Raw genomic sequence first — 16911 nt, 5'->3', positions numbered from 1 at the left:
TGTAGCCTGTCAACTATGTGTCTGTCTATCCCTGTTCTCTCCTCTCTGCACAGACCATACAAACGCTCCACACCAGGTCTCCGGTAGCCTCTGGAACTGCCGATCTGCGGCCAACAAGGCAGAGTTCATCTCAGCCTATGCCTCCCTCCAGTCCCTCAACTTCTTGGCACTGACGGAAACATGGATCACCACAGATAACACTGCTACTCCTGCTGCTCTCTCTTCGTCCGCCCACGTGTTCTCGCACACCCGAGAGCTTCTGGTCAGCGGGGTGGTGGCACCGGGATCCTCATCTCTCCCAAGTGGTCATTCTCTCTTTCTCCCCTTACCCATCTGTCTATCGCCTCCTTTGAATTCCATGCTGTCACAGTTACCAGCCCTTTCAAGCTTAACATCCTTATCATTTATCGCCCTCCAGGTTTCCTCGGAGAGTTCATCAATGAGCTTGATGCCTTGATAAGCTCCTTTCCTGAGGACGGCTCACCTCTCACAGTTCTGGGCGACTTTAACCTCCCCACGTCTACCTTTGACTCATTCCTCTCTGCCTCCTTCTTTCCACTCCTCTCCTCTTTTGACCTCACCCTCTCACCTTCCCCCCTACTCACAAGGCAGGCAATACGCTCGACCTCATCTTTACTAGATGCTGTTCTTCCACTAACCTCATTGCAACTCCCCTCCAAGTCTCCGACCACTACCTTGTATCCTTTTCCCTCTCGCTCTCATCCAACACTTCCCACACTGCCCCTACTCGGATGGTATCGCGCCGTCCCAACCTTCGCTCTCTCCCCCGCTACTCTCTCCTCTTCCATCCTATCATCTCTTCCCTCTGCTCAAACCTTCTCCAACCTATCTCCTGATTCTGCCTCCTCAACCCTCCTCTCCTCCCTTTCTGCATCCTTTGACTCTCTATGTCCCCTATCCTCCAGGCCGGCTCGGTCCTCCCCTCCCGCTCCGTGGCTCGACGACTCATTGCGAGCTCACAGAACAGGGCTCCGGGCAGCCGAGCGGAAATGGAGGAAAACTCGCCTCCCTGCGGACCTGGCATCCTTTCATTCCCTCCCCTCTACATTTTCCTCCTCCGTCTCTGCTGCTAAAGCCACTTTCTACCACTCTAAATTCCAAGCATCTGCCTCTAACCCTAGGAAGCTCTTTGCCACCTTCTCCCTCCTGAATCCTCCTCCCCCTACCCCCCTCCTCCCTCTCTGCAGATGACTTCGTCAACCATTTTGAAAAGAAGGTCGATGACATCCGATCCTCGTTTGCTAAGTCCCTCACGACGCCAGGAGTCAATCACCACCTTCCGGAGACACCTGAAACCCCACCTCTTTAAGGAATACCTAGGATAGGATAAAGTAATCCTTCTCACTTCTCACCTTCTAACCCTAACCCACTAACCCTAACCCCCCTTAAAAGATTTAGATGCACTATTGTAAAGTGGCTGTTCCACTGGATGTCATAAGGTGAATGCACCAATTTGTAAGTCGCTCTGGATAAGAGCGTCTGCTAAATGACTTAAATGTAAATGTAAACAGTGGCGAGGCAAAGATCCAAGGACCACTGCAGACAACTCATAGTTAGACTAAAAAGAGCAACAACAGACAGTGACCTACAGACAGTGACATAGCGACTATAACAGGTGACACAGAGCATAGCGACTATAACAGGTGACACAGAGCACAGGGACTATAACAGATGACACAGAGCATAGGGACTATAACAGGTGACAGAGTGATCAGAGAGCAGTACTTCATCCAGGAGCCAGAATAATATAATAATAATAAATGCCATTTAGCAGACGCTTTTATCCAAAGCGACTTAGTCATGTGTGCATACATTCTACGTATGGGTGGTCCCGGGGATCGAACCCACTACCCTGGCGTTACAAGCGCCATGCTCTACCAACTGAGCTACAGAAGAATGTGGACTGGAGACATGGTGTGAGTAAGGGATGGGAGCAGTACGTTAGGGGGGATGCGTTAGTGTGGTCGTGGTACAGCTCTCGGCTCCATAACAAGTTCCCTCTGGTCCCCGGGGCAATAAGTAGGCTGCGAGAGACAGAGCAGGAATAAGATGGGGCCACAGAGGCCATCATGCTGCTGGGAGAGTCTTACCGGTCAGGGACCCCCTTCTCTGGCCAGGGGAGAGTGAAAGACATTCTAGCATGGAATACACAAGGCACAATGATGAAGGGTTAAATTTATGCACGAGATTAGGGGTCAACTAAGGCACAGCGAAGAGGGGTTCAACTAAGGCACGGCGAAGAGGGGTCAACTAAGGCACAGATTAATACTATTAAATTAGTAAAGGATCATTAATAATGATTTAATAACATTGAATTACAGGAGTGGAGTCCATAATTATTCCCTGATTTTAACAATTTGTATTATTTATCTGCGAAATGAGTCCTGAGCATGGAAGGATATTATCTGTCCATATTAACACAGACAGAGCATGGAAGGACAGGATATTATCTGTCCATATTAACACAGACAGAGCATGGAAGGACAGGATATTACCTGTCTATATTAACACAGAGAGAGCATGGGAGGACAGGATATAACCTGTCCATATTAACACAGACAGAGCATGGAAGGACAGGATATTACCTGTCTATATTAACACAGACAGAGCATGGAAGGACAGGATATTACCTGTCTATATTAACACAGACAGAGCATGGGAGGACAGGATATTACCTGTCTACAGGTGTAGCCGTGTTCTCCATAAAGCTTATCATCTTCTCCTTCGCTATGACAGACTTGGACTTGAGGGCAAAGGTCATCTTGTTGACCAGAGACTTGACTCCTTTATCCCCTGTGGTGCTCAACGCGTCTCCCTGTTGTGGGTGGGGGTGGGGGTGGGGGGAGAGCGAGAGAGATCATGAGCTCCTGAAATTTTCAGCATGTTTTTACCAAAAAGATAGATTGACAGTGGCTACAGACTAGCTCCAGTGTAATCCTCTCATGACAGTGGCTACTGACTAGCTCCAGTGTAATCCTCCCTTGACAGTGGCTACAGACTAGCTCCAGTGTAATCCTCTCATGACAGTGGCTACTGACTAGCTCCAGTGTAATCCTCCCTTGACAGTGGCTACAGACTAGCTCCAGTGTAATCCTCCCATGAGTGGCTACTGACTAGCTCCAGTGTAATCCTCCCTTGACAGTGGCTACAGACTAGCTCCAGTGTAATCCTCCCTTGACAGTGGCTACAGACTAGCTCCAGTGTAATCCTCCCTTGACAGTGGCTACAGACTAGCTCCAGTGTAATCCCCCCTTGACAGTGGCTACTATGACTAGCTCCAGTGTAATCCTCCCTTGACAGTGGCTACAGACTAGCTCCAGTGTAATCCTCCCATGACAGTGGCTACAGACTAGCTCCAGTGTAATCCTCCCATGACAGTGGCTACTATGACTAGCTCCAGTGTAATCGTCCCATGACAGTGGCTACAGACTAGCTCCAGTGTAATCCTCCCATGACAGTGGCTACAGACTAGCTCCAGTGTAATCCTCCAATGACAGTGGCTACAGACTAGCTCCAGTGTAATCCTCCCTTGACAGTGGCTACAGACTGCTCCAGTGTAATCCTCTCATGACAGTGGCTACTGACTCTCAGTGTAATCCTCCCTTGACAGTGGCTACAGACTAGCTCCAGTGTAATCCTCCATGACAGTGGCTACTGACTAGCTCCAGTGTAATCCTCCCTTGACAGTGGCTACAGACTAGCTCCAGTGTAATCCTCCCATGAGTGGCTACTGACTAGCTCCAGTGTAATCCTCCCTTGACAGTGGCTACAGACTAGCTCCAGTGTAATCCTCCCTTGACAGTGGCTACAGACTAGCTCCAGTGTAATCCTCCCTTGACAGTGGCTACAGACTAGCTCCAGTGTAATCCCCCCTTGACAGTGGCTACTATGACTAGCTCCAGTGTAATCCTCCCTTGACAGTGGCTACAGACTAGCTCCAGTGTAATCCTCCCATGACAGTGGCTACAGACTAGCTCCAGTGTAATCCTCCCATGACAGTGGCTACTATGACTAGCTCCAGTGTAATCGTCCCATGACAGTGGCTACAGACTAGCTCCAGTGTAATCCTCCCATGACAGTGGCTACAGACTAGCTCCAGTGTAATCCTCCAATGACAGTGGCTACAGACTAGCTCCAGTGTAATCCTCCCTTGACAGTGGCTACAGACTAGCTCCAGTGTAATCCTCTCATGACAGTGGCTACTGACTAGCTCCAGTGTAATCCTCCCTTGACAGTGGCTACAGACTAGCTCCAGTGTAATCCTCCCTTGACAGTGGCTACTATGACTAGCTCCAGTGTAATCCTCCCTTGACAGTGGCTACTATGACTAGCTCCAGTGTAATCCTCCCTTGACAGTGGCTACAGACTAGCTCCAGTGTAATCCTCTCATGACAGTGGCTACAGACTAGCTCCAGTGTAATCCTCCCTTGACAGTGGCTACTATGACTAGCTCCAGTGTAATCCTCCATTGACAGTGGCTACTATGACTAGCTCCAGTGTAATCCTCCCTTGACAGTGGCTACTATGACTAGCTCCAGTGTAATCCTCTCATGATAGTGGCTACAGACTAGCTCCAGTGTAATCATCTCATGACAGTGGCTACTGACTAGCTCCAGTGTAATCCTCTCATGACAGTGGCTACTGACTAGCTCCAGTGTAATCCTCTCATGACAGTGGCTACAGACTAGCTCCAGTGTAATCCTCCCTTGACGGTGGTTACTGACTAGCTCCAGTGTAATCCTCCCTTGACGGTGGCTACAGACTAGCTGCAGTGTAATCCTCCCTTGACAGTGGTTACTGACTAGCTCCAGTGTAATCCTCCCTTGACAGTGGCTACAGACTAGCTCCAATGTAATCCTCCCATGACAGTGGCTACAGACTAGCTCCAGTGTAATCCTCCCATGACAGTGGCTACAGACTAGCTCTAGTGTAATCCTCTCATGACAGTGGCTACAGACTAGCTCCAGTGTAATCCTCCCATGACAGTGGCTACAGACTAGCTCCAGTGTAATCCTCCCAAGACAGTGGCTACAGACTAGCTCCAGTGTAATCCTCCCATGACAGTGGCTACAGACTAGCTCCAGTGTAATCCTCCCATGACAGTGGCTACAGACAGGCTCCAGTGTAATCCTCTCATGACAGTGGCTACAGACTAGCTCCAGTGTAATCCTCCCTTGACAGTGGCTACAGACTAACTCCAGTGTAATCCTCCCATGACAGTGGCTACAGACTAGCTCCAGTGTAATCCCCCCTTGACGGTGGCTACAGACTAGCTCCAGTGTAATCCTCTCATGACAGTGGCTACTGACTAGCTCCAGTGTAATCCTCCCTTGACAGTGGCTACAGACTAGCTCCAGTGTAATCCTCCCTTGACAGTGGCTACAGACTAGCTCCAGTGTAATCCTCCCTTGACAGTGGCTACTGACTAGCTCCAGTGTAATCCTCCCTTGACAGTGGCTACAGACTAGCTCCAGTGTAATCCTCTCATGACAGTGGCTACTGACTAGCTCCAGTGTAATCCTCTCATGACAGTGGCTACTGACTAGCTCCAGTGTAATCCTCTCATGACAGTGGCTACAGACTAGCTCCAGTGTAATCCTCCCTTGACAGTGGTTACAGACTAGCTCCAGTGTAATCCTCCCTTGACGGTGGCTACAGACTAGCTGCAGTGTAATCCTCCCTTGACAGTGGTTACTGACTAGCTCCAGTGTAATCCTCCCTTGACAGTGGTTACTGACTAGCTCCAGTGTAATCCTCCCATGACAGTGGCTACAGACTAGCTCCAGTGTAATCCTCCCATGACAGTGGCTACAGACTAGCTCCAGTGTAATCCTCTCATGACAGTGGCTACAGACTAGCTCCAGTGTAATCCTCCCTTGACAGTGGTTACAGACTAGCTCCAGTGTAATCCTCCCTTGACAGTGGCTACAGACTAGCTCCAGTGTAATCCCCCCTTGACAGTGGCTACTATGACTAGCTCCAGTGTAATCCTCCCTTGACAGTGGCTACAGACTAGCTCCAGTGTAATCCTCCCATGACAGTGGCTACAGACTAGCTCCAGTGTAATCCTCCCATGACAGTGGCTACAGACTAGCTCCAGTGTAATCCTCCCATGACAGTGGCTACAGACTAGCTCCAGTGTAATCCTCCCATGACAGTGGCTACAGACTAGCTCCAGTGTAATCCTCCAATGACAGTGGCTACAGACTAGCTCCAGTGTAATCCTCCCTTGACAGTGGCTACAGACTAGCTCCAGTGTAATCCTCTCATGACAGTGGCTACTGACTAGCTCCAGTGTAATCCTCCCTTGACAGTGGCTACAGACTAGCTCCAGTGTAATCCTCCCTTGACAGTGGCTACTAGACTAGCTCCAGTGTAATCCTCCCTTGACAGTGGCTACTATGACTAGCTCCAGTGTAATCCTCCCTTGACAGTGGCTACAGACTAGCTCCAGTGTAATCCTCCCATGACAGTGGCTACAGACTAGCTCCAGTGTAATCCTCCCATTGACAGTGGCTACTATGACTAGCTCCAGTGTAATCCTCCATTGACAGTGGCTACTAGACTAGCTCCAGTGTAATCCTCCCTTGACAGTGGCTACTATGACTAGCTCCAGTGTAATCCTCTCATGACAGTGGCTACAGACTAGCTCCAGTGTAATCATCTCATGACAGTGGCTACTGACTAGCTCCAGTGTAATCCTCTCATGACAGTGGCTACTGACTAGCTCCAGTGTAATCCTCTCATGACAGTGGCTACAGACTAGCTCCAGTGTAATCCTCCCTTGACAGTGGTTACTGACTAGCTCCAGTGTAATCCTCCCTTGACGGTGGCTACAGACTAGCTGCAGTGTAATCCTCCCTTGACAGTGGTTACTGACTAGCTCCAGTGTAATCCTCCCTTGACAGTGGCTACAGACTAGCTCCAGTGTAATCCTCCCATGACAGTGGCTACAGACTAGCTCCAGTGTAATCCTCCCATGACAGTGGCTACAGACTAGCTCCAGTGTAATCCTCTCATGACAGTGGCTACAGACTAGCTCCAGTGTAATCCTCCCATGACAGTGGCTACAGACTAGCTCCAGTGTAATCCTCCCAAGACAGTGGCTACAGACTAGCTCCAGTGTAATCCTCCCATGACAGTGGCTAATCTCCAGTGTAATCCTCCCATGACAGTGGCTACAGACAGGCTCCAGTGTAATCCTCTCATGACAGTGGCTACAGACTAGCTCCAGTGTAATCCTCCCTTGACAGTGGCTACAGACTAACTCCAGTGTAATCCTCCCATGACAGTGGCTACAGACTAGCTCCAGTGTAATCCCCCTTGACTGGCTACAGACTAGCTCCAGTGTAATCCTCTCATGACAGTGGCTACTGACTAGCTCCAGTGTAATCCTCCCTTGACAGTGGCTACAGACTAGCTCCAGTGTAATCCTCCCTTGACAGTGGCTACAGACTAGCTCCAGTGTAATCCTCCCTTGACAGTGGCTACTGACTAGCTCCAGTGTAATCCTCCCTTGACAGTGGCTACAGACTAGCTCCAGTGTAATCCTCTCATGACAGTGGCTACTGACTAGCTCCAGTGTAATCCTCTCATGACAGTGGCTACTGACTAGCTCCAGTGTAATCCTCTCATGACAGTGGCTACAGACTAGTCCAGTGTAATCTCCCTTGACAGTGGTTACTAGCTCCAGTGTAATCCTCCCTTGGTGGCTACAGACTAGTGGCTCCCTTGACTGGTTACTGACTAGCTCCAGTGTAATCCTCCCTTGACAGTGGTTACTGACTAGCTCCAGTGTAATCCTCCCATGACAGTGGCTACAGACTAGCTCCAGTGTAATCCTCCCATGACAGTGGCTACAGACTAGCTCCAGTGTAATCCTCTCATGACAGTGGCTACAGACTAGCTCCAGTGTAATCCTCCCTTGACAGTGGTTACAGACTAGCTCCAGTGTAATCCTCCCTTGACGGTGGCTACAGACTAGCTCCAGTGTAATCCTCCCTTGACAGTGGCTACTAGTGACTCCCTTGACAGTGGTTACTGACCAGTGTAATCCTCCCATGACAGTGGCTACAGACTAGCTCCAGTGTAATCCTCCCATGACAGTGGCTACAGACTAGCTCCAGTGTAATCCTCCCATGACAGTGGCTACAGACTAGCTCCAGTGTAATCCTCCCATGACAGTGGCTACAGACTAGCTCCAGTGTAATCCTCCCATGACAGTGGCTACAGACTAGCTCCAGTGTAATCCTCCCATGACAGTGGCTACAGACTAGCTCCAGTGTAATCCTCCCATGACAGTGGCTACAGACTAGCTCCAGTGTAATCCTCCCATGACAGTGGCTACAGACTAGCTCCAGTGTAATCCTCTCATGACAGTGGCTACAGACTAGCTCCAGTGTAATCCTCCCTTGACAGTGGCTACAGACTAGCTCCAGTGTAATCCTCCCATGACAGTGGCTACAGACTAGCTCCAGTGTAATCCCCCTTGACAGTGGCTACAGACTAGCTCCAGTGTAATCCTCTCTGACAGTGGCTACTGACTAGCTCCAGTGTAATCCTCCCTTGACAGTGGCTACAGACTCCCTTGAGCTCCAGTGTAATCCTCCCTTGACAGTGGCTACAGACTAGCTCCAGTGTAATCCTCCCTTGACAGTGGCTACAGACTAGCTCCAGTGTAATCCTCCCTTGACAGTGGCTACAGACTAGCTCCAGTGTAATCCTCCCATGACAGTGGCTACAGACTAGCTCCAGTGTAATCCTCCCTTGACAGTGGCTACTATGACTAGCTCCAGTGTAATCCTCTCATGACAGTGGCTACTGACTAGCTCCAGTGTAATCCTCCCTTGACAGTGGCTACTATGACTAGCTCCAGTGTAATCCTCTCATGACAGTGGCTACTGACTAGCTCCAGTGTAATCCTCTCATGACAGTGGCTACAGACTAGCTCCAGTGTAATCCTCTCTTGACAGTGGCTACTGACTAGCTCCAGTGTAATCCTCTCTTGACAGTGGCTACTGACTAGCTCCAGTGTAATCCTCTCTTGACAGTGGCTACTGACTAGCTCCAGTGTAATCCTCTCATGACAGTGGCTACAGACTAGCTCCAGTGTAATCCTCTCATGACAGTGGCTACTGACTAGCTCCAGTATAATCCTCTCATGACAGTGGCTACTGACTAGCTCCAGTGTAATCCTCTCATGACAGTGGCTACTGACTAGCTCCAGTGTAATCCTCTCATGACAGTGGCTACTGACTAGCTCCAGTGTAATCCTCCCTTGACAGTGGCTACTATGACTAGCTCCAGTGTAATCCTCTCATGACAGTGGCTACTGACTAGCTCCAGTGTAATCCTCCCTTGACAGTGGCTACTATGACTAGCTCCAGTGTAATCCTCCCTTGACAGTGGCTACTATGACTAGCTCCAGTGTAATCCTCTCATGACAGTGGCTACTGACTAGCTCCAGTGTAATACTCTCATGACAGTGGCTACAGACTAGCTCCAGTGTAATCCTCTCTTGACAGTGGCTACTGACTAGCTCCAGTGTAATCCTCTCACGGCAGTGGCTACTGACTAGCTCCAGTGTAATCCTCCCTTGAAAGTGGCTACTATGACTAGCTCCAGTGTAATCCTCTCATGACAGTGGCTACTGACTAGCTCCAGTGTAATCCTCTCATGACAGTGGCTACAGACTAGCTCCAGTGTAATCCTCTCATGACAGTGGCTACAGACTAGCTCCAGTGTAATCCTCTCATGACAGTGGCTACAGACTAGCTCCAGTGTAATCCTCCCTTGACAGTGGCTACTATGACTAGCTCCAGTGTAATCCTCTCATGACAGTGGCTACTGACTAGCTCCAGTGTAATCCTCCCTTGACAGTGGCTACTATGACTAGCTCCAGTGTAATCCTCTCATGACAGTGGCTACTGACTAGCTCCAGTGTAATCCTCCCTTGACAGTGGCTACTATGACTAGCTCCAGTGTAATCCTCTCATGACAGTGGCTACTGACTAGCTCCAGTGTAATCCTCTCATGACAGTGGCTACAGACTAGCTCCAGTGTAATCCTCTCGACAGTGGCTACTGACTAGCTCCAGTGTAATCCTCTCATGACAGTGGCTACTGACTAGCTCCAGTGTAATCCTCCCTTGACAGTGGCTACTGACTAGCTCCAGTGTAATCCTCTCATGACAGTTGCTACAGACTAGCTCCAGTGTAATCCTCTCATGACAGTGGCTACAGACTAGCTCCAGTGTAATCCTCCCTTGACAGTGGCTACAGACTAGCTCCAGTGTAATCCTCCCTTGACAGTGGCTACTGACTAGCTCCAGTGTAATCCTCTCTTGACAGTGGCTACTGACTAGCTCCAGTGTAATCCTCTGATGACAGTGGCTACAGACTAGCTCCAGTGTAATCCTCCCTTGACAGTGGCTACAGACTAGCTCCAGTGTAATCCTCCCTTGACAGTGGCTACAGACTAGCTCCAGACAGTGTAATCTCCAGTGTAATCCTCCCTTGACAGTGGCTACTATGACTAGCTCCAGTGTAATCCTCTCATGACAGTGGCTACTGACTAGCTCCAGTGTAATACTCTCATGACAGTGGCTACTGACTAGCTCCAGTGTAATCCTCCCTTGACAGTGGCTACTATGACTAGCTCCAGTGTAATCCTCTCATGACAGTGGCTACAGACTAGCTCCAGTGTAATCCTCTCTTGACAGTGGCTACTGACTAGCTCCAGTGTAATCCTCTCTTGACAGTGGCTACTGACTAGCTCCAGTGTAATCCTCTCATGACAGTGGCTACTGACTAGCTCCAGTGTAATCCTCTCATGACAGTGGCTACTGACTAGCTCCAGTGTAATCCTCTCATGACAGTGGCTACTGACTAGCTCCAGTGTAATCCTCTCATGACAGTGGCTACTGACTAGCTCCAGTGTAATCCTCCCTTGACAGTGGCTACTATGACTAGCTCCAGTGTAATCCTCTCATGACAGTGGCTACTGACTAGCTCCAGTGTAATCCTCCCTTGACAGTGGCTACTATGACTAGCTCCCGTGTAATCCTCCCTTGACAGTGGCTACTATGACTAGCTCCAGTGTAATCCTCTCATGACAGTGGCTACTGACTAGCTCCAGTGTAATACTCTCATGACAGTGGCTACAGACTAGCTCCAGTGTAATCCTCTCTTGACAGTGGCTACTGACTAGCTCCAGTGTAATCCTCTCACGGCAGTGGCTACTGACTAGCTCCAGTGTAATCCTCCCTTGACAGTGGCTACTATGACTAGCTCCAGTGTAATCCTCTCATGACAGTGGCTACTGACTAGCTCCAGTGTAATCCTCTCATGACAGTGGCTACAGACTAGCTCCAGTGTAATCCTCTCATGACAGTGGCTACAGACTAGCTCCAGTGTAATCCTCTCATGACAGTGGCTACAGACTAGCTCCAGTGTAATCCTCCCTTGACAGTGGCTACTATGACTAGCTCCAGTGTAATCCTCTCATGACAGTGGCTACTGACTAGCTCCAGTGTAATCCTCCCTTGACAGTGGCTACTATGACTAGCTCCAGTGTAATCCTCTCATGACAGTGGCTACTGACTAGCTCCAGTGTAATCCTCCCTTGAGAGTGGCTACTATGACTAGCTCCAGTGTAATCCTCTCATGACAGTGGCTACTGACTAGCTCCAGTGTAATCCTCTCATGACAGTGGCTACAGACTAGCTCCAGTGTAATCCTCTCTTGACAGTGGCTACTGACTAGCTCCAGTGTAATCCTCTCATGACAGTGGCTACTGACTAGCTCCAGTGTAATCCTCCCTTGACAGTGGCTACTGACTAGCTCCAGTGTAATCCTCTCATGACAGTTGCTACAGACTAGCTCCAGTGTAATCCTCTCATGACAGTGGCTACAGACTAGCTCCAGTGTAATCCTCCCTTGACAGTGGCTACAGACTAGCTCCAGTGTAATCCTCCCTTGACAGTGGCTACTGACTAGCTCCAGTGTAATCCTCTCTTGACAGTGGCTACTGACTAGCTCCAGTGTAATCCTCTGATGGCAGTGGCTACAGACTAGCTCCAGTGTAATCCTCCCTTGACAGTGGCTACAGACTAGCTCCAGTGTAATCCTCCCTTGACAGTGGCTACAGACTAGCTCCAGTGTAATCCTCCCTTGACAGTGGCTACTATGACTAGCTCCAGTGTAATCCTCTCATGACAGTGGCTACTGACTAGCTCCAGTGTAATCCTCCCTTGACAGTGGCTACTATGACTAGCTCCAGTGTAATCCTCTCATGACAGTGGCTACTGACTAGCTCCAGTGTAATCCTCCCTTGACAGTGGCTACTATGACTAGCTCCAGTGTAATCCTCTCATGACAGTGGCTACTGACTAGCTCCAGTGTAATCCTCCCTTGACAGTGGCTACTGACTAGCTCCAGTGTAATCCTCCCTTGACAGTGGCTACTGACTAGCTCCAGTGTAATCCTCTCATGACAGTGGCTACTGACTAGCTCCAGTGTAATCCTCCCTTGACAGTGGCTACTATGACTAGCTCCAGTGTAATCCTCTCATGACAGTGGCTACTGACTAGCTCCAGTGTAATCCTCCCTTGACAGTGGCTACTGACTAGCTCCAGTGTAATCCTCTCATGACAGTGGCTACAGACTAGCTCCAGTGTAATCCTCCCTTGACAGTGGCTACTATGACTAGCTCCAGTGTAATCCTCCCTTGACAGTGGCTACTATGACTAGCTCCAGTGTAATCCTCTCATGACAGTGGCTACAGACTAGCTCCAGTGTAATCCTCTCATGACAGTGGCTACAGACTAGCTCCAGTGTAATCCTCCCTTGACAGTGGCTACTATGACTAGCTCCAGTGTAATCCTCCCTTGACAGTGGCTACTATGACTAGCTCCAGTGTAATCCTCTCATGACAGTGGCTACTGACTAGCTCCAGTGTAATCCTCCCTTGACAGTGGCTACTATGACTAGCTCCAGTGTAATCCTCTCATGACAGTGGCTACTGACTAGCTCCAGTGTAATCCTCTCATGACAGTGGCTACAGACTAGCTCCAGTGTAATCCTCTCTTGACAGTGGCTACAGACTAGCTCCAGTGTAATCCTCTCATGACAGTGGCTACTGACTAGCTCCAGCGAACTCACTTCAGCTGATCCAGAGGTGCTGACTATCCAATGGACATAGTTGTCTGGTCCCTCCACATTGATGTCTGTTAGGTGCTGCTGCAGGGCTGGACAACACAACAGGATAGACACTATTTAATTTAGGTTTGCACCCATCAAGACAAAATAAGTAGGTCTATTCATGTATTTATATGAATTGTTTAAAATGTTAATAACAGCACTCACCCATAAAACCACCTTTAGCGATACTGACATATTCTTGGTTTTTCTGTGAGAGAAAACCCCTCATTAGCACTGACAGATTGGTTGAATTGTTTGAATGGTTGCACTATAACAAAAAGGGTTTAATTGTAATAAATAAATAATAAATAAAAAAACAATATAAAAAAATAAAAATAAATTGTGATTAAAAAAAAGGTTGATGTATGCATCTCAAATCAAATTTTATTTGTCACATACACATGGTTAGCAGATGTTAATGCGAGTGTAGCGAAATGCTACACTAATGCCCAACAAGATGTAGGATGAATCACTGTCTATTTTGAAATACTACTCTCCTACCTGTAGGAAGTGTGCCAGCACCATGTTCATGTACATGTCCTCCTCCTCCCTTCCTGAACCCATGAAGCAGAGGTGTTCTCCACTAGCGATGGAGCCAGACTCTAGACTCTGTTTCTGGGCCTCCAGGAGGGACTTCACTGATAGGCTGAACTCTGACGGGTTCTGCAGCATCTAGAGACACACAGCAACAGATGAAAGGTTAAGGGTGGCACCCAAATGGCACCCTATTCCCGATATAGTGTGCACACTTTGACCAGAGCCCTATTCCCTATATAGTGTGCACTACTTTTGACCAGAGTGCACTATATAGGGAAAAGGGTGCAATTTTGACAGAGTAAGACCACAGACGGAGAGCGAGAGAAAGTAAGTCCGCAGGGAGATTTATACCCTTCGGAGACGGCCGGTTTATACCCTACCGAGACGGCCGGTTTATACCCTACCGAGACGGCCGGTTTATACCCTACCGAGACGGCCGGTTTATACCCTACCGAGACGGCCGGTTTATACCCTACCGAGACGGCCGGTTTATACCCTACGAGACGGCCGGTTTATACCCTACCGAGACGGCGGTTTATACCCTACCGAGACGGCGGTTTATACCCTACGAGACGGCCGGTTTATACCGAGACGGCCGGTTTATACCCTACGGTTTATACCCTACCGAGACGGCCGGTTTATACCCTACCGAGACGGCCGGTTTATACCCTACCGAGACGGCCGGTTTATACCCTACCGAGACGGCCGGTTTATACCCTACCGAGACGGCCGGTTTATACCCTACGGAGACGGCCGGTTTATACCCTACGGAGACGGCCGGTTTATACCCTACGGAGACGGCCGGTTTATACCCTACGGAGACGGCCGGTTTATACCCTACGGAGACGGCCGGTTTATACCCTACGGAGACGGCCGGTTTATACCCTACGGAGACGGCCGGTTTATACCCTACGGAGACGGCCGGTTTATACCCTACGGAGACGGCCGGTTTATACCCTACGGAGACGGACGGTTTATACCCTACGGAACGGAGACGGACGGTTTATACCCTACGGAGACGGACGGTTTATACCCTACGGAGACGGACGGTTTATACCCTTCGGAGACGGACGGTTTATACCCTACGGAGACGGACGGTTTATACCCTACGGAGACGGACGGTTTATACCCTACGGAAATGGATGATTTGGAGCGTAGCACCGTGTTGCAATGCTGTTTTTGGTCACAAAAGGGTCGGCTCCTTGTATTGCGCTCAGACATTCAATGTTTTTTATTTCACCTTTAATTAACCGGGTAGGTAGGTATGTATATATGTATATGTATATATATATGTATATATATATACACATAAATATACACATAAATATATGCACACACTGCTCAAAAAAATAAAGAGAACACTAAAATAACACATCCTAGATCTGAATGAATGAAATATTCTTATTAAATACATTTTTCTTTACATAGTTGAATGTTCTGACAACAAAATCACACAAAAATCAATGGAAATAAAATGTATCAACCCATGGAGGTCTGGATTTGGAGTCACACTCAAAATTAAAGTGGAAAACCACACTACAGGCTGATCCAACTTTGATGTACTGTCCTTAAAAGAAGTCAAAATGAGGCTCAGTAGTGTGTGTGGCCTCCACGTGCCTGTATGACCTCCCTACAACGCCAGGGCATACTCCTGATGAGGTGACGGATGGTCTCCTGAGGGATCTCCTCCCAGACCTGGACTAAAGCATCCGCCAACTCCTGGACAGTCTATGGTGCAACGTGGCGTTGGTGGATGGAGCGAGACATGATGTCCCAGATGTGCTCAATTGGATTCAGGTCTGGGGAACGGGCGGGCCAGTCCATAGCATCAATGCCTTCCTCTTGCAGGAACTGCTGACACACTCCAGCCACATGAGGTCTAGCATTGTCTTGCATTAGGAGGAACCCAGGGCCAACCGCACCAGCATATGGTCTCACAAGGGGTCTGAGGATCTCATCTCGGTACCTAATGGGAGTCAGGCTACCTCTGGCGAGCACATGGAGGGCTGTGCGGCCCCCCAAAGAAATGCCACCCCACACCATGACTGACCCACCGCCAAACCGGTCATGCTGGAGGATGTTGCAGGCAGCAGAACGTTCTCCACAGCGTCTCCAGACTGTCACATGTGCTCAGTGTGAACCTGGCTTCATCTGTGAAGAGCACAGGGCGCCAGTGACGAATTTGCCAATCTTGGTGTTCTCTGGCAAATGCCAAACGCCCTGCACGGTGTTGGGCTGTAAGCACAACCCCCACCTGTGGACGTCGAGCCCTCATACCACCCTCATGGAGTCTGTTTCTGACCGTTTGAGCAGACACATGGTCATTTTGCAGGGCTCTACATAGCCGTCTTTGTATCAAAGATAATTGTGTAGTCTAGAGCGATTTTCTAGGTTAGCTAGCCAGCTATTGTCGTTCTTTTAACGCAACGTAACGTAATCAACACTGCTAGCTAGCCAGCTAGCCCCCGAATAGCAGCACTGTCGAAACTATTACACTCAACGGAACGACTTGATTAGTGTAGTGTCAACAACGCAGCCACTGCCAGCTAGCCTACTTCAGCAGTACTGTATCATTTTAATCATTTTAGTCAATAAGATTCTTGCTACGTAAGCTTAACTTTCTGAACATTCGAGACGTGTAGTCCACTTGTCATTCCAATCTCCTTTGCATTAGCGTAGCCTCTTCTGTAGCCTGTCAACTATGTGTCTGTCTATCCCTGTTCTCTCCTCTCTGCACAGACCATACAAACGCTCCACACCGCGTGGCCGCGGCCACCTAATCTGGTGGTCCCAGCGCGCACGACCCACGTGGAGTTCCAGGTCTCCGGTAGCCTCTGGAACTGCCGATCTGCGGCCAACAAGGCAGAGTTCATCTCAGCCTATGCCTCCCTCCAGTCCCTCGACTTCTTGGCACTGACGGAAACATGGATCACCACAGACAACACTGCTACTCCTACTGCTCTCTCTTCGTCCGCCCACGTGTTCTCGCACACCCCGAGAGCTTCTGGTCAGCGGGGTGGTGGCACCGGGATCCTCATCTCTCCCAAGTGGTCATTCTCTCTTTCTCCCCTTACCCATCTGTCTATCGCCTCCTTTGAATTCCACGCTGTCACAGTTACCAGCCCTTTCAAGCTTAACATCCTTATCATTTATC

At 49.3% G+C, this 16911-nt stretch overlaps 1 protein-coding gene across 1 annotated transcript in view; it reads right to left on the bottom strand.

The window, feature by feature from the left end:
- Nucleotides 1-16911, bottom strand: part of tbc1d23 (TBC1 domain family, member 23) — a 67179-nt gene that overhangs the window by 14809 nt on the left and 35459 nt on the right. The window contains exons 10-14 of the mRNA XM_046299442.1: nt 13722-13892; nt 13386-13428; nt 13182-13267; nt 2697-2836; nt 2112-2156 (exon numbers count right to left, since the gene is read on the bottom strand). Coding sequence (XP_046155398.1) covers nt 2112-2156; nt 2697-2836; nt 13182-13267; nt 13386-13428; nt 13722-13892 — 485 coding nt within the window. The remainder of the gene's footprint in view (nt 1-2111; nt 2157-2696; nt 2837-13181; nt 13268-13385; nt 13429-13721; nt 13893-16911) is intronic.

The sequence above is a fragment of the Oncorhynchus gorbuscha genome, linkage group LG02 (genome assembly GCF_021184085.1).
Source record: "Oncorhynchus gorbuscha isolate QuinsamMale2020 ecotype Even-year linkage group LG02, OgorEven_v1.0, whole genome shotgun sequence".
Lineage (NCBI taxonomy): Eukaryota > Metazoa > Chordata > Actinopteri > Salmoniformes > Salmonidae > Oncorhynchus > Oncorhynchus gorbuscha.
This window is presented reverse-complemented; position numbering and strand designations above follow the sequence as displayed.